The sequence below is a fragment of the Python bivittatus genome, unplaced genomic scaffold, assembly GCF_059951505.1.
Source record: "Python bivittatus isolate LINGU-HERP-01145 unplaced genomic scaffold, Pbiv_v1 ctg000070_np1212, whole genome shotgun sequence".
Lineage (NCBI taxonomy): Eukaryota > Metazoa > Chordata > Lepidosauria > Squamata > Pythonidae > Python > Python bivittatus.
Window position 1 is genome coordinate 32,012,370 of NW_028277034.1, and position 18,954 is coordinate 32,031,323.

Genomic DNA, 18,954 nt, shown 5'->3' on the forward strand with positions numbered 1-18,954 from the left:
GTTTGGTTCACAATGCTTATTTTTCACCAGATAATTACCGTAAATCTAGTTCTAGAGATCCAGGGACATTAGATTGTTTTTCCTTAAATATCAGTTCACATTTTGAAGCTAATAAGAATTTCCGCAGCTTTGTGAGATGGTGTATGGGAAGCTACTACACATAAAGAATTCTCTTTGGATAATGCAAGTTACCAGCAAGAAAGCAAGTCCTTTGTTTTTTGGCTCACAAATAAAACTTCAGCACTGTTAAATATAACTAGCACTTTAGTGATTAACACTATTCTGTAATAATACATATATAGAAGAAAAAGTTACAATGATACCCTAAAGTCTGCATATTTATGCATTATTGCTGAGTTGCATAATATATTACTTACTTGTTTTTATTTTTAATTTAAATTATGATTTTTTATATATTTTGATTATTATCATGTATGCCACCCAGAGTCACTATGTGAGATGGGAGGCTATAAAAATGTGAAGGAAGGAAGGAAGGAAGGGAGGGAGGAAGGGAGGGTAGTTCACTGACCATGCTAACAGTGGGAGACATTGTATCAATTTCATCCTCATCAGATAGGTCAGCTATATTAACAGAATTCAAATCAGCAATGTCATCTAAATCTTCTTCTCCTGTCAATGTTGTAAGAGTATTTCCTAAAGCATTTAATCTTTTCCCAATGTTAGGATCCATGTGTACATCAATGCCACACATCTTCCACAGCACATTAAGAGTCCATGTTCCAGCACTGTTACTTTCTGTTACAATAGAAAAAGGGGAAATGTATTAGGATTATACGTTTCAAAAATTAAAGATTGGAGCATGCATAACTAAGATCAGTATTGAACAAGTGTTTTTAGACTATTATATGCACTAGACATGCTAAGAAATATCAGAACAATTTTTCAACCTGTAACAATTATGTGCTAAAGACTGCATTCAAACCACACAGAATGGTTTGAAATATTTCTTGTTGATACATGGAAAAGAAATACCATGAAAAAAAAGATGGACCTACAACATTCTTTAAATAGGGAATTAAAACAAAAGTATTACTCTATTCTTAAAGTCGACATCGTATCTCTATAAGACATCATTCTCATTCATATGTTCCACAGAAATTATTCTAAAATGTGCTGAGATATTCTATACTGTCCTGATCCATTTGTTAAAAAAAAATATACTACTATTAAGAATAAAAAAAGATAAGAGCTAAGACTGACAAGGTAGAAACTGGGGATTCCAGACTACAGGGAAGTATTATGTACTTCTTGTCTCCAGGCCATCAAGAGGCCAGTTGAATAACTTGGAAAGGCATGAGCAAAAGCCTACAGTTTAAATTCTGGAGCATAGGCATATATAAAGGCTCTGATTTCTTTGCACTGCACTGGGCAAACAAGTCTTTCAAGCTTCATTCTTGTCTACAATAAAACTTCAGATCTGAGAGTCTTCTGCCAAGTCAAAAGGATTAAATGTCTGGAGAGCTAAGATTTACTACGAAGCCCTGGTGTGAAATCTGGCAATAGTAATCAGTTTGTTGTTGCTGCATGTAACTCTCTTAATTTAAAGAACAAAATAGGATGGTGAATGAATACTGGGGGAAAAAAACTTGTTCATAGTTATTAAAGTTGCTTTGAAAAAGAATATTGTTAAGACAACATTTGTAACACTCTGCCAATATCTTATTTAGAATAAATCTTACCTGCAGCTGCCTGCCCGGTTGTCCTTGAACACACTTCATAGGTGCCATCTGGTACTACGCCTAAAGAATGAAGAATATAGTGGACATACCAGTATATCAAAGATTTATTTTAGATGATATGTGTACAAGCATTTAAATAAAGTTTGAATTAAATTTACTTGCTTCTCAAACTTTATAAAAATACGTAAGGCATTAATTTGGACAAATATAGTATTTGGACAAATTCTAACTCTTACTATTAATTCCTAGTTTTGTAGTTGTTTATAAAGTCAGCTATTTTCCTCTGATGCAACATATTAAGAAGGTCATGGGAAATCTAATACCTCTCTAAACTTGAAACTGAAGCCCAACATATAATCTTTTTAAGTTCTAAAAAGTAGTCAAGTTAATAAGAAAAATGCTTACAAGCATTCATCACTAGATCTCCTCGTATTTCTGGCTTCCAATCATCCCAGGTTGTTTCAAAGCCATCAGCAAAGCGGATACAGAAGTTTTTAAAATGACCTTTGCTGACCAGGGATTCTGAAGAGCAGGCGGTAATTAAAGTGCTTTCAATAGTCAAGACTAATGCAGAGCCAGTGTCCAGATCAGCTGTATGGTTAGTCTACAATAAGACAAAAATAATTACAGCAGTAAAACGTGTTTATTTCAACATCAAGATTCAATATTGTTTTCACAGTTAAGAGCACTCCTCCCCACCCCCATTATCTCTTTTTCATTATACATAGCCATACACATACACATTCAGAGTTACTCTAAAATAAATGGTTTTCAATTAACAAAACTGTTCATTTTTGAAATGGTTTATTAAGACTTGTCCTTAGAACAAAAGTACTACTTCTTTACGGATGAGCATGGATTTGGAAATAAGCCTAATTTATCTTTAATCTGCTTTACCTTTATGGTATTTTGACTGACATAGGATCATTTCTTCATGCTATCCATTCACTACACAGTATGTAGTGTAGTCTATTGTTATAAAACAAACATTGGTCAAAGGTGCTCCAAGAACCATTTTAAAAATAACTAGGATTTAAATAGTAGTTGAATAATATCACAAATATACAGTTTTAGTTCCAAAATGAACTCAGAGATGTACTGTATGTAAGTATCTAACTATTAAGATTTAGTTACATTCCATTAAACATGAGGGAAAAGAACTCATGAAGCATATTTATATTAAAGTTGTCATTAACAGTGCAACTTAAGAAGAAAAACAGTTTGAAAAAATGAAACTGTAACGTAAATATAAATAGGTATATTAAGTTTCTGGGATTCAAGCATTTTTCTTTAATTAAATGACAGAATCAAATATTTTTAGTTTTAATGTTATAAACTACTGATTAAACTGGCTTGATTTTATAATCTATTAAGATAGTCACATATACACACACACGTGTGTGTAAGTAATGCATGTTACGTAGAAAAGCTTCAAGTAATTTGCAAAGTTCAATAGATTAATAAGTAATATCTTCAAAACTATAAACATTTTATTATAAAATCTAAATATGATTTTTATTTTTTTTTAAACTTTAAATAAAGCATTTATTTTAAATAATAGTTCCATTGGCTTTCAAATAACAGTTTCATTCTGGTAACTAGCAAAGAAGTTAAAAGGATCTCCAACAGGAAATTCATTTTACTATTTCAAGTTGTTAGCTACAAGGCAATTTATTTGCTTTTATTTTTTAAAATCAGACAATCATTTCCAATATTGCTGCAACAGTAAAATATCAAGAATTTCAGGAATTCTTAACCTGAAAAGAAGTAACAACTCTAGTAAGTGCTCTTATTCTTGTTATCTTTATTACCTGTGGTGTGTTTGTAATTGGCAGGCAAATTCCCAAATCGTTAACTGTTAGTTGGAGGAAGAGCGTTCCAAAAGCTTGAGCAGATGTCTGCTGTATTCCAGGTAACATATCAACAATTTCCTTTGTAGCCATATGAACATCTTTATTCAAGGCCATTCTCTGTTCATTCCAGTTATCATAAGCAGCTTTGTAATTCAGCCAGAATAGCACAGCTTTACAAACAAATAAAAATAAATATATTTTTCACTATTTTAGAAGGAAACACCAAAGAATATGTTTTTGTACTTATTCTCAAGTATTAAAACAATAGGAATGTACTAGGGTTGTGCAGTTGTTCGGATGAAGCTCAGAACAGGTACTCTCAAAAGGTGTACTTGATTGGTTCCATGAAAGACTAAAGACAAAAAAAAGCCAATTTTCTATCGCTAGACATCACTTCTTGATCAGGGATTCTGGGATTTTTAAAAAACAAACAAACAAATTCTGCACCCTGAAAAAATATGAAAACCCCTGCTCTGGAAAAGGTAGTGGCACGAATGTGCCATCTGTCTACGACCCATTAAGCAGTTCTCTTTTTTTCCAAAAATCCACAGGTGCCACACAGAGGCTTTTACTGCAGTCATGCAATAATGGAAACAGATCCTGTGAGTTCTAAAGCACCTTTTTGGAGTTGAATCCAAAGCACTGCATAACTCTAGAATTTCAATCTTTCTAAATCCTGTTCTACATCAAAGTAAATAAACATGACAGCAAATCAAAGTAGCAAAATTCTTACAACTGGCCTTTTAATGTAAATTAATAGAATCCTCTCCATAAATATAGTAACTTCAATGTATACAGATACATCTAATGAGAGGTACATTCTAGCATGCAATCAGAGAGAACAACAAACACTGTGGTTAACAAGATTTTATGCCTATGGATATTGGGGGGTTCAGTTCTGGAGTCTTGGAAAATGATTGAAAAATCATCCAAAATACAAGGAAGGGGATAATGATATAAGGTGATCAGACTTTCCTCTTCATGGTCCCTGCAGCAAACAATCGATGAAACAAACCTCAAGGATATGATTATTTATATTTATTAGAAAATACAGCACAAGACTTCCAGAAAGTACTTAACTTTCAATGAAGCCTCTTTATAAACTGTATTCTGGTGGCAAAGTCTTTTTCTGTTTTCTAGTGCTCTTATGATGCAGAGGGATAGAAAGAGTGGGTGAAACCTTGATGATTCTCTGAAGGCAGGTTAAACTGCATCTGCTCCTAGTCTTGCTATCTGCCAATCACCTTATTTCAACCATAAGAAATGGCTCTTATCAGAATCCTATAGATTGCTAGGAAATGGGTTGGGATGGTGGTGGTGGAGGAACCAGATGTGTGCTTCCATGTCTGGGCAAAATGACAGACAGATGAGAACCACATGGTAAAAGCTGAGAATATGCAAAACCATTTACCATAGACAAATTCTGGTCTATATTTATGAACTGGGGATACTCAAAACCATGGATAATGTGGTCTACCTCTACTTTTATTTCTGTAAAAAAAAAAAAAAAAAGGAGAGAGATCCAATCCCATTAGTACCTCTGTCAAAGGCCACAGGCTGAGCAAAAACTATTGGTCTGTTCAGAGTAATAAGCACGGCTTCTCGATCTGATGAACCACTGATTTCTTCTCTAAGGGCATTTCTTAATCCAATTCTAGTTTTAAAGTAAGCAACTTGATGGAAGTCTGAGCCAGCTTCTTCATAAACCTTTACATATTTGAAACATACTTAATGTTAGAATATAGAACAGCAAAAACTAAACCTGCTACTATTTATTTATATTTATAATTTATATTAATTATAATTGAATGTATAAATCTAAATTAAGAATAATTTAATTTGTAAAGGTCACCCCACACCAGGCAGTGTACAGTTAGAAACCATACTATACCCCCAAAACAGAAAAATAACATGAAATTGAACATAACAGGAGAGCAATATGCCATAGCCGAGCCAAAATATACACTAATGGGCATCATACCAGCCTATCCCAGAACCTGGGGAAAGGGCTATGCTTTTAAGATCAACTTCAGATCTACAGGGTCAGAGTGGCCCAAACCTGCAAGGGAATGTTATTCCAAAGGGTAGGAATGCTTGGGAACATCAGATGACATTACTTAAGAGAGAGGACAAAAAGTGCTTCTGCTTTGTCAGATCTTACAGAGAAACATGTAACAGTAAAGAGAGAGGGTAGGGCAGTCTGTTGCACACTTATTTGGATCTTGAGTTCCCCTCACAAACATAGCACATATAGCTCCACTGAGAGACCTCATATTTCTTGCTTTAAAGAACTGGGGAATCATTCAATATTATGTGGAAATCAGTTTGAAGGTTTAAGGAAACAAACTAACCTCTCAAATGGATTCTTCAGACTGAGCCTTTAATGTTTTGTTTTTTAATCCTTTGGGGGGAACAGCATAACATAACTGGTTGTGAAACAGTAATTGCAGAAATGAATAACAAACACTAACCTGATGTTTAACAATCTGTCCTAAAGCCAAATTTAAATCCACCTGGCATTTACCAAAAAGTTTCAGATAACTGGTGCCACCAGGCATGGCTTTGGCTTGTATTCTATTAGAAAGCTCCAGTTCTATCAGTCCTGTTTCAAAGCGTACAGCCCGCATTGATGGTGTTGTGGCTGTTACCTGGATTCCCTAATAAAGAAAGGTAAAAGCATTTAAAATGAGCTCAGTTATTGAGTTACAGACATGTTGGGACCACTTCAGATCCTGAATGTAATTTATAAAATAACACCCCTGCAGGCACATACATGCATAATTCGTGTTATAGTTAATTTGTTTTTAAAAATTACCTTTGGTCCAGTTCAAAGAAGCCTAAACAAACCTCCAGATTCAAATAAAATAAAAATACCTTAAATTGAAGACTCAAAGAATAAAGGAGAATTTTTGGTTTTTCTCCATCATTTGTTCCATCATGTTCATTCCAAAGAGGAATAGGTTGTTCCCCTCCTACAAATATAATTACACAGTTGCAGAAATGATTTTTGTATCTTGTTATTAAAATCAGTATTTGATATCATCTATCAGACACAATTTAAGAGCCAAACCACACACGATGCAAAGTACACATGACTATATCCAATATTTTTTAAAAGGCTTCAATAAGCTGTAAGGGTTGCGTGTGTGTGTGTGTGTGTGTGTGTGTATATGTGCGTTAAGTATCTTGATTTCTGGTCATAAGAATAAAATTTGACATCCTACTCCACTCCAGCTATAAACTCTGATTTCTTTTGTTTAGAAAAATAGAATAAAAGGTCAGATTAGTCTGTCCCTAATTTATTTTCTGAAATGAAGAAATTCCATAATCTTCAAAAGAACATAAAGTTGTAATGAAAAAGAGTCCCAAAAGTGGTTATCTAGCACCAAAAATGAGGAAAAATTATTTGATAGTTGAAGCCAAGAGTATGCAATGTTAGTGTCTGACAACTTACCCTAGAATATGGTCTGGCTTCTGAATACAATTGGTTTGTTTGGCTCATAAAATAAACGTAATAATTTATATATGTATAGTCTTTGCAGTGATTATTGAGATTTCTTGAGTAGCTGAAACAATGTTTTACAAAATGACACACAATGTAAATAAACTGAATTGGTCTATTATAGCTGCACTCCTATGTACATTTATTTAGGAATAAGCAGCATTAAATTCAACAGGACGCATTTCTAAATGGAAAAAGAAAAATGCACAGTTCAGCTTCAGTACAATAAACACCTTCCTGGGACTTAAAAATTAATGAATTCAGTGAGTCATAACTCTTAATTCTTTCATGTATGGGATTGTACTGTATTCCAGAACAATTTTAATCTCACTGGTCTCATCAAATAATGCATGATCTTTAAAAATATTTCCACCACATAATATATATCAAGTACTTGCTTTTATCTGTGGAATTTTAAAAAGTACTAAAACAATAGATTATCTATGCTTAATATGGCCTAAGAAGCATTCCTGTTAGTCTGTCAGGTTGCTTAATAAAAGTTTAAAGCCATTAGGCTACCTGAGACTTTCTGTATTACTTCATTGACTTCTTTCATAAATACTTTCTGCACAAAAACCAAATGGTTCAAAAGGTCTGTTGTAAGGTTATGTTCAAAGGACCCAACCTAGGAGAAAGAAAATAATTTTTTAAAATGTTAATTCATGATATGTGGTTTTTACATTGTTAAATAATTCAAATTGATAATTATGTAGGACGGTGAAAAAGGAAAGTTTCTTTACAATGATCTTGACTTCTATGTCTATTTAATTTTATTGGCAACAATAGAACAATTTGACACTGTCATCTACCAGGATATTTTTTTTTACTTCCCTATCTAACTTACAGGCGTAGTATTTCCTCAAAGTCTCCCACTGAAGTACTAATCAGACCTGACTATATTTAGCTTCTCAGCCTAGATATGATCAACCAAGTTGTACTGTGTGCTGAGACTAAGAAGGGCTCAAAAAAGACAATTTGTGGTGTATCAAATATCTGTCTACAACAACTGGGTGCTACAAAACACCAGGAGAAAACTACAAATCAGCCACTTTGAGGATACAATCATAAACTAATAATTTTGTTAAGTAGAGAAGTTACAAATATGCATAAAAAGCAAATCCAAAAACGTTTTGGAGATAGTAAAGACAGACTTAAATACAAACCTCAGCAACACAACGCAAATAGTTTCCCTGGAGATAGTAGCCCTGCTTAGCTGGCAGCTCATCTATACTCCATATTTGATCTGAGTAAGTATCATGTTCCTCCATAATGTATTTGCCTGACATTGTCACAGGAGGAAGGTTAAGACTAGCTGAAGGAGGTATGGTAGACATATCAGTGGCAGAGACTTTGGAAGTGAATCGTAATTTGTGATTTGGGAGCTCAAATGTAAATCTTGTTTGTGCACCTGCGAAAAGAAAAAATATATATGCTCAGTATGATAATATCTTATTAGTTCTGTGATTATAGAAATAATTAATTACCCACCTCCTGGTTGACTTTCCAATTAAGTACAAAGAATTACTTCCAAATGCACATGGATTCATATTTTTTAATTATTCTCCCATAAAAACAAAGAAACTCCCGGTATATTGTAAATTAACATATCAGTGAGAAGGCTATGTAATTTTTGTACATTTTGGGGGAGAGGTACATGTGCCCAACATTCAGAAGAGCTCCAAAAGTCTGTAGAGTAACAACCCCAAGTTTACTGTGACTAACATCTTTGGTAGTGATAGTCACTTCAAATTTTTCAAGTTTCAAACAGACTATCTAGGAAGCAAGCGAGGCTGCTTTAAATAAAACCAATATTGGATTTGTGAGCATATTTTTACAGACAACACACTGAAGTAATAAATGATATATACTGAGTAGGCAAGTATTTTTAATAAGTCTGTGCAACCCTTGGATTCAAATGAAAAAGTTGCATTACAACACACAGGGATATAAACATGACATCTGCCTGCCAGCTCTTGCAACAAGCATGTCTAGTCTGGGGATTACAGAGCGTAGCTCTTGATCCTGGAAAAAACCAACACTACTTCAAGGAGTTGCTGACAGATGTTATGTTCTCACCCTCTGAAGCATCTTCTCCCTTCAAATCAAAAATGCTGTGCAGTCCAAATTTTTAATGCTTTAACTGATTTTTTTCCATTCCCATTCCAATTTCTGCATTTGCAGTTAATCTAATAAGAGAAACAGAACTAGCTGAGTAATTTTAAACACTTGAAGCTGCTTACCATTCTGTATTAGAACAGTGAACTGAGGAGCCTCAGAACCAGCTTACAATCAGGCGTGAAACAGGGAGACAGAATTCCATTGTTAAACAGAGAAAAAAATAATGGGAATACCCAACTTTTAAGTGCCCCTGACGGAACTCCTTGAATCTCAGTGACATCTATTAGAATTTTAGTTGAATGGGAACATGGCTATTACTTTAAGATATCTCATATAATGATGGAAATGCATTACCTGTCATTCCGTGACTTCGCATTCTTCCCATTTTGTATTCAGCTTTCAGTGAAGGCAAGAGTGCTGCTCCAATAGCAATTCCATCAATCATGGCACTGAATTTAAGAACTATAGGCTTCTTTTCCAAACCTTCTGGTAATTGTGGAAATTCATTTGTTTCAACAGGGGTCTGATTTACACTTGTAGGTGTTTTTTCTGCAGGCAGTGGGGTTGCAATATCTTCTTTTGGAGGCTGTGGACTATTTATACAAAAGGCACATACAAATTATCAGATACTCTAAACACTGTAACACTGCTTTGTCATAGAACTGTAGTTAAGGTTATATAGTCAGTTAGGCTTCCACATGATGATTATACCAATTGCAATACTTACACTGCAGATGGCTGTCTGATGAGATCCGATATTTGCTTTGAAAGCTGATGAGAGCTGCGAACCATCATGCTGTGAAGAGTAGCTGGATGCTGTGGAATGTTGATGCTGATAGCACCTACTTTGAAGATGGCAGCATTGTTCGTTTTCAGCCCTCTTTGGGCGCTATAAAGAGCTTGTGATTTGGCAATACTACATTTCACCACAGTTCTAAAAAAAAAAAAAGGAATGCTTAGCTCCTTTAAAAATATTTACAACAAGGACATAGTATGTTTAGCAGCTTTAGTGAGTCATCTTGTATTACCAAATAATATTATCATCAGCCTAAAGGGCCAATGTTCAACTGAGCCTAATTAGTAAAATTATCCTTCATTGATTATAGAAAGGCCTTTGATTGCGTTGATCACATCAAGCTGTGGAATATGCTCAGAAAAATCAGAATCCCAGAACATCTCATTCTCCTCATAAGAAACTTATATACAGGTCAGGAAGCTACAGTATGGATAGTACATGGTGAAACCAACTGGCTCCAAGTTGGCAAAGGAATGAGACAAGGCTGTATAATCTCCTTTTACTTATTCAACCTATATGCTGAATATATATTAAGGGAAGCTAGAATGAAAGATGAGTGTGGTTTTAAAACTGGAGAAAAAAACATTAATAACCTGTGCTATGCTGATGACACTGTTCTAATAGCCACAAATGCAAAGGATCTGCAAGGTCTAGTAATAAAAGTCAAGGAGCAGTGTGAAAAAATGGGATTGAAATTAAATATAAAGGACACTAATCTAATGACAAGAGGTAGAACAACCAGCCTTAAAACTGATAATGAAGATATCGAAGTGGTAGATACCTTCTGCCTTTTAGGATCAACCATCAACAGTAAAGGAACAAGTCAAGAAATATGCCACAGACTAGCACTTGGTACAGCAGCAATGAAGGCCTTGGAAAAGATATTCAGATACTGTGATGTGCCTGTACCTACAAAGATCAAAATAGTGCAAGCAATGGTATTCCCTGTAACACTCTATGGATGCGAAAGTTGGACTTTGAAGAACCAGGATGGGAAGAGTATTGATGTGGACAGCCAAGAAAACAAATGGATCATCAAACAAATCAATCCAGAGTGCTCACTCAAGGCACAAATGACCAGGCTCAAATTATCCTACTTTGGACACATTATGTGAAGACCTAGTTCTCTGGAAAAGGTTCTAGTGCTGGGAAAGGTGAAAGGAAAAAGAAAAAGAGGATGATCAGCAGCAAGGTGGATGGACTCAATTACAGTGCACCATTGGAAGAACCTGAAAGACCAGGTTAGGGACAGATTATCACGAAAGAAATCAATCCATATGGTTGCTGTGACTCAATGAGCTGATGGCACATAATCAATCAAATCCTCTATTTTAATAGTCAAAGCTTCTCAGTAACATATGCAGCTTATTCAGGTGTGGCGGAAAAGTCCTGACCTTGTCATACAGTTAGGATTAGACCTCCCTTTCCCCCCACCTCATCCCAATAGGAGAGATATCTGTCTATGCAATGAAAACATCTATTTAGAACCTGTGCTGTCAGGAACACAGCTCTGTGCAAGAGAATATTTTAAATGCTCTCACTGAATACAGAAAAGCTCCTTTAGATGAGACATCCTATACACACTTTTGGGACTTATACCAAATATTTCTGTGATGTGTAACAGTTTTTGTTGCAATGTCTTGATAGAGCTTAATACAGAAATAGGAGGGCTTTTGTTAATCAACACAAAGTCATAACTACTTTATCCTTTATCATCCTCATAGAATAAAGCCTATATTCTCTTATTATTAGCCAATATGAATGACTTTAGAAAAGTTACAAATTTAGAAGATTATTTTTAAAACCCTAACTATTCTGTAAAGAGTCAATTTGGTGTAGTGGTTAAGGTACCAGGCTAGAAAAGGGAGACCATGAGTTCTAGTCCTGCCTTAAGCACAAAGCCAGCTGGGTGACCTTGGGCCAGTCACTCTCTCTCAGCCCTAGAAAGCAGGCAATGGCGAACCACTTCTGAAATCTTGCTAAGAAAACTGCAGGGACTTGTCCACTGACACCAAAAAAACCCTTCTAAAACCCTGTTCTGTAAATAAATAAAAAGTACAAACATTTGGTTCAAAACTTCTAATATACGCTGATTCAAATTTTATGGCAACTATATTTCATAATGAAACTAGTTAACTCTACATTTAAAACAATAAAATGCATCCTAGCTATACTACATACAGGGCTATCTGAAAGTCATTTAAAGATAATGTGACATACAGAAATTCCTGTTTGGCTGTGCTTGTTGGTGACGTAGGAAAATCCTCCAGTCTACACGTGAAGAGTGGATGAAAGCAAAAACAAAACAAAGCAAATTAAGGAATAAACAGTCATGCAGAAGAGTTAGTCAGATATTGTTAATTCAAAATATGATCAAATACCTGAAAAAAATATTGTTTAAGCAGTGGTAAGTTGTGAATCTTGATACTGCAAAGAATAATAAGCAAGCCATTCATTTCAGTATAAATAATATATAGATAATGTTTCTGGCTGCTCCAAGGGGATGTGTGCAGAATTTCTTTCAGATCAATGTCTGGAGAAATTTAATCAGTTAAGAACTTCTTTCACCTACTGGATCACCCACTGAACTCTCAGGACAGATGCAAATTTTGTTGTAGCATTATTAATAAGTCATTTATATAAACATTAAAAAGTCTGGCTACCTTTTGAGATAGTATGTAATTGACAAATTTTAGTTAAGTTTGTTAAATGCAAGTTTACTGTATTTAGAAAAGGTTTTCATTAGAATTAACAGAGTCTCGACATCTTTGATACTGACAATGTGTTTGGGAAAAACTGATCCAAAAATTAGCTGTTTCCATATTCTCTCAGCATTAAATAATACTTTTTACAGCTAGAAAAACATACTGATGATTTTCTAGGTATTTCTGATAAACTATGTGAAGGTTAATCCAGCATACTTATAGTGTCCTGCTATTGCTATTCTATTTAAAGAGTTTAAATGTAAAATTATAATAACCATATACTTTCAAGAGTGCAAGACAGAGAAAATGAAATATATTAGCAAAATAGAGGAGTTAAATGCACATAAGTGGGAACAACTGTTTTAACATCAGATCAACCACATCAAAGTTAAATGATTAGTTATCATGCAACGAAGTATTTTAAAACTTTCTAAAAATATAGCTACATCTATTAATAACACTGCATAAACAAGTAGTTCTTTTAGGAATTCCTACACATAGTTCAGTGAATTTGTCAAAAAAGAATACAGTGAGAGTGTATTTATAGTAAGGAAATAACTTTGTGTTTTTGAAGAAATTTTGCCAAGCCACAGAATTCCATAACTGTAGTTACAGTTACAGTTACAGGAGCATGAAACACAAAATAGGGTACAAGAAATAGCAATAGGTTGAAACTGAATTGTTATATTTAGGTTAAATGCATCTAATTGCTAGAGAGAGAAAAAAGGCCAAAGGACAATATATTAGAGACATCATATTAAAATTATACGTGTGGCAGGGTTAACACATTTTAATGATTTAGTTAAAACCCTGTCATACCAAAATGGTCCATTGGTCTTTACCCATTTCCTGGTATGAACCAGCTATTCAGGAAAACCTTAGACCGTAGCTAATTAACTCATTAATATTAATGAATATTTGACTCATAATAATGATTATTTTTAACTCTTACAGTTAACCCTAAAAGTAAAATGGAAGGTATTATTTTTGCAACATCTTTGCCATTGTTTGCTCCATCTACACACAGCAGTCCTTAACACATTTCAGTTAAATTACTAGGACTGGACTGAACCTAAACTTTATACTGGGCATAACTTCTGCCTTTATAAATGACAATTCAAATATCACTTTTATTTCACACTCACTGGATATTTGGTGTGATCCCTTCCAGGAGAACAATATTAACACCACCTATATGAGCAGTAGCACATGTCTCGGTCATCTTTTGATGCAGTACATCTTTAATAGGAAAAAAAGATATTTAAAATAAAGTGAAAAATTATTTATTATTGGCATTCATGCACAATTCTTATTAGAAATACATCAGGCAAAATTTAAGACACTTATAACAATAAACTTGTAAAGACATTTCTAACATTTTTGGAGAAAATAAACCATATGGAAATATTTTTAATATCAAATTTTGAACTTAAAATATTTTAATATATTTTGGGCCAACTAATGTAGTTTTTCAGTTTCTCATGGTTTTAAAAAATATTGTTACATTTATATCCTCCATTTTCTCAAAATACAGTAACGTAAAGTGACCTATAATACCATCCTCATTTTATTCCCATGAATAAGCTAATGAGGGAAGGTAGCTGAGATTTGGTATTAGTCAAGGTCACCGAGTGAGCTTCATGGTTAAATAAGGCTACGAACCCAGGTCTAATCTGAGATTCCAAGCAATATCCTAACTACCTTTGCATTAGAATAAATTGAACAAATCATATTTTCATTATTTCAATAAGAGAAACAATTTTTCTCCAAAAATAGTCTGGCTCATATTGTTGTATTATAAATCATATTCTTTATCCCACTCCTCACTTTTATAATTAGCCAAAACAAATTTATTTCAATTAAAACACACACAGACACACAGACATACAACTTTTACCTTTCATTTTTTCTTTGAGTGTAAAGCTACCATGGATTCTCTTCAGTTCTGATTCCATTGTTAACCCACCAATATCTGCTTCAAGATGTGTCCGATTTACCATGCCTATTCCAAAGACTATCAGGGTCACATGCTGAGGTTCAGATGTGACCAAACTACGTTTCCTCTGTGGTCTGCTCAAACTGCTGTTATCCTGTTCATTCTCAAATGCAACCCTACATGCGGGTTCTGTAGGGCTCCGAATTCCTACAGAAAATGCAAACCAAACCAAGAAATATTGATAGAATTTATTCAAATACAATTACTTCATAAAAAAATTTTTTACTCTATCAAGCATGAATTTAACAAGACAGTACTTAACACAGTTTTCTGCTGAATTCAATATGCCTTTAACTCTAACCAATCTGAGCTACCTACACCATATAGGACTGCCTTTGTTTTGAAGACAGTAGAGATTTTTTTTTTCACTTCCACAATTAGACTGGCAAAGTATAAAGCAGAAGGTTTATCATTAATAACTACACCCCTGGAGAAAATTCCATTAGGAATTCTTTGATGAAACGTCTTCAATGAAGTGTGAAAATTCACTTATTTAGCATTTTCTTAATGTTTGGGTTCCTACTCTTACATATTACTAATTACTATTTTCACATAATTGTATTATCTGTACTACTTCTTATTTTGCAGGCTACTTTGTTTAGCCTTAATAGCAGTAAAACATAATAAATATCTTGAACACAGTAAACACATTAGATAATAAGCATCTTCATTTTAGGCTTTTGGCTTTGTAAATTGATGATACTTGCTTCACATGGATAAATGAATTTAATGAAAGCTGGTGGTGCATTACATCCTTCAAAATGTTTAAAATGTCAACATTTGAATTAAAATTTAGAATAACCATTACTTTAAGTGTTGCCATTAAATTCAGTTTAACAATTAAAGTTCCCACCATCAGAAATTAAAATAGTTATAATATGGGGTCTGTAACTAGTTACATACAGAGAGAGCCACTTCGGTGCAGTGGTTAAAGACATTGGACTAGAAGCCAGGGAAATGTAAGTTCTAGTCCTGCTCGAGGCACAGAATCTAACAGGGTGACTTCAAGCCAATCACCCTATCTCAGCCTTAGGAAGAGGCAATGGCAAGGTATTTCTGAAAAGGTTGCCAAGAAAGCTGCATAGACTTGACCATGTAGTCACCAGGAGTCAAGAGTGACTCAAAGCCACCAAAACAACAGCTGTTTACATATAGACCTCACATTTCTGAACATCCAAATAATGCATATAAATAATGGGATTGAGAACTTTCTCATTGTCTTAATTCTTTTTATTCCTGGGTAAACAAAAGACTTCCCGTTTTCATAAAGTCAGGTACAAAATTATTGTATTAGCCCTTCCACCAAGGACTGGATTTTGATACAGATTTGTATGTATATTCTTATGATGCCCAAAAGCAGGCACTATCAAAAGCTGCCATTCTTACAGATAAAATTTTGAGTCTAATGATTTCTCTAAGTGCTATAAATGCTAACTTTCTAAATATGGCAATGATGCACATTATATCCAATCATCATTCCATACATGAAATGTATGGAAAATAATAAAACCATTAAATCCAGAGTTGCTTTTAATAAAGGGTTTTGATCCTGAGCCAGAAAAGTACTTATGTCTCATTCATCTACAAAGCAAGGCCTCTTCTGGATAGTAGCTTTTCAGTTTTGATGTCTTTTTTCATTTATATTTCTCTATCATTATCAGGATTATTTTCCTCCTCTTGCCCATTACATCTACATTATTTAAGTTACAAATTCTCTGCATTATTGGAAAAAACCAAATATTTACCATCTAACTGAACCATTTTAATTGCCAATTTAGCCATTTTAATTGCCAGCTAAATTGTCTATTTAGCTAAAAAAAACCCAATACATCAGCACAGGCATCTGTTCCTAACAGTGAAAGTACTGAAATTATGAATCATGCATCACAATAATAGTTGTTTTAAGATGGGCAGCTATATAAATGTAATAAATAAAGATGCAAGCTCTGCTCTTCTGTATTTGTGCTGTAGTATTGCATGCAAGGACATAATGGGCCAAATTTGCACAACAAACATTAGAACTGCAATTCATTTGCCCTTTCCCACAGATGTAATGTATGGCAATTCACCAAAGATTTTCTTACCTCCTGGATAAAATGTTTCAGAAGATTTTTCTAAAATCCCTGTAGGATCTGAGATAAGTGAATAAAAGTTCAATAGCTTATACATATTTTGCCAGCACTCTGCAGAAGGTTCACTTTGTTCTGACACTGTAATTGAATCAGAGTCATCCATATGAATGGTCACATGGTCAACAACATCTTTGGAACCTTTCCTGGATACTTTAGAAGTTCTTCTTTCTGCCCTTCCCAGTGAATTTTTATTTCGACATTCTTTTTTATTATTCTCACTGTTTGATCGTTTATTTTTTGCATTGTTCACTCTGTTGACACCATTAAGGCTGCCTCGAGAACTGCGACTGAAGTCAGAAGAACGGAAGTCTCTGTGTTTCCGAGTTTTAAAGGTTGGTGTTGGAGAAGCTGAACCAGCAGTATATCTACTAAGTTTGATGTCCGTTTGTGTAGCTTTAATATCATCTATCATGGTGCTGAATTGGTGAATAAGCCGAACTAGTGCCATATCCACATGCTGGCTTATAGATTGACAAGAGATTGTAAAATTGCAATGAAACGTGCTATAATGACGTTTGTTAAAGTCATGAAAAGCAAGAGCATTGGTAGAGTTTTGAGGTGCATTCACTGACTTCTCCATTATAACAGCACTAATACTAAAAGTTTCCAACATTAATGCTGGTTTGAATTCAAGTGGAGGAAGATTTACTGCTCCTTGCCTAAGAAATAAAAACAAAGCTTTAAAAATAAACATTTATCTCAGTGTTATTATCAATTTGTTCTTGAAGGCTATCAGCTTTTTATAATATTAGACATTTACTCTGATGTTTTTTCTAGAATAGTCTTGCAATGTCTAATTGTCAAGAAAGAACTGACATGAAAGTAGAAATTGCTTCTTAGAATAAGTTTACTTTGAGAGATATATCATTGTTTCCTCACTCATACAAATATAATATACAACAAAAAAGAGTACTGACAGCAAAATGGCAAAGTGTAGATGCAATATATATATAAAAAATCATTATCAACAATAATCACTGTACCACTTATCCTCAAGCCAAAATTTAAATCCAATCTACCTAATCTTGCACATATTTGGTCACAAGAATTACTCTTACATTCAGAACCATAAAAGCAACTGAAATTACATTCTATAGGTAACATTTCAAAGACTGATATCTCAACTCCATGACTATCTAATTTGCCTGCTATGCCAATTCATAATTTTCTTCAAGGCTGCATTATTTCTGACTTCCCAAAGAGGAAAAAAATCAGCAATAAACATTTCCAAATATTTTGGAGTAATTAAGTAACATGTTAACATTCTTTAATGTGAAATATATTTTTGGAGCTTGAGCGCCATACCTTCGTGCTCTTTTGCTTCTTCTCTCCTTTGCTGTATCTGAATCAACAATGTCTGCCCTAAGGCAATCCAGAGTCCCTGAGAATGAGAGATGCTCACCAAAGTACATCCTATAGCAGAATGGTACTACATCCTGAGACTGAATTCCTGTGTGACTCAGAAGAGGTTTGAAAACAACCTATCAAAAATAAAGCCAAGTGTTTCCTTAATTCATAACTATTAAAATTGCTTCTCATTCATGTAAATATTACAACACTTTTGAAGTGCTTCCAATGTTTTAAAGCACTGAAAGATTACAGGTTGGAATAATTAATTTAATATCTATGTCTATGTTTCAATTTAATATGGAATCCAACAAAAAGAAGGAAAAACAGTGTATTTGTAATTCTGCTCATGCCAATACATGGCTGAAGCTAGAGAGATGAAAATCAAAGATTGTCAAAACTACAGAGACAGGAAATGCATGTCTCCAATTCTCAAGCTGGAAAAGAACAGCCAAAGTTCTATTGACTTGAAAAGTCAAGAGTAAAAAGCTTTGGATTTAAACCCTGGGGCTGATATATAAATATAGGACTTGAGTCTTCCATCCTGCAGTAGAAAATAATCTGCATATATCCAACTCTTTTTCCCCACAGTGAAACAACCTATTTAGCCTGCTGTAATTATGAAACTTCTGCTGTTAGCTAATTACTGAATTGACAAGTTTCTGGAGAGAAAGGATTCATAGTAGTGGCTGGTGTGAAGACTGACAGCCACAATGGCTTCATGCAAATCATAAGCCAGAACCAGGATGCAACCTCCTTTTCTCTTTGAAATGAATCCCCTCATAGGTGTTGTGTTGTTAGCATT

General features: G+C 34.1%; 1 protein-coding gene across 4 annotated transcripts in view; it reads right to left on the reverse strand.

The window, feature by feature from the left end:
* BLTP1 (bridge-like lipid transfer protein family member 1) overlaps window positions 1–18,954 on the reverse strand; it is a 140,800-nt gene that overhangs the window by 37,175 nt on the left and 84,671 nt on the right. For all 4 annotated transcript variants that reach the window (XM_088132888.1, XM_088132886.1, XM_088132885.1 and 1 more), the window contains exons 47-62: window positions 18,108–18,283; window positions 16,755–17,461; window positions 14,572–14,817; window positions 13,820–13,913; window positions 12,190–12,240; window positions 9,901–10,107; window positions 9,528–9,766; window positions 8,219–8,463; window positions 7,575–7,680; window positions 6,428–6,525; window positions 6,025–6,210; window positions 5,092–5,260; window positions 3,512–3,723; window positions 2,106–2,304; window positions 1,701–1,760; window positions 530–756 (exon numbers count right to left, since the gene is read on the reverse strand). In XM_088132888.1, coding sequence (XP_087989014.1) covers window positions 530–756; window positions 1,701–1,760; window positions 2,106–2,304; window positions 3,512–3,723; window positions 5,092–5,260; window positions 6,025–6,210; window positions 6,428–6,525; window positions 7,575–7,680; window positions 8,219–8,463; window positions 9,528–9,766; window positions 9,901–10,107; window positions 12,190–12,240; window positions 13,820–13,913; window positions 14,572–14,817; window positions 16,755–17,461; window positions 18,108–18,283 — 3,222 coding nt within the window. The remainder of the gene's footprint in view (window positions 1–529; window positions 757–1,700; window positions 1,761–2,105; window positions 2,305–3,511; window positions 3,724–5,091; window positions 5,261–6,024; window positions 6,211–6,427; window positions 6,526–7,574; window positions 7,681–8,218; window positions 8,464–9,527; window positions 9,767–9,900; window positions 10,108–12,189; window positions 12,241–13,819; window positions 13,914–14,571; window positions 14,818–16,754; window positions 17,462–18,107; window positions 18,284–18,954) is intronic.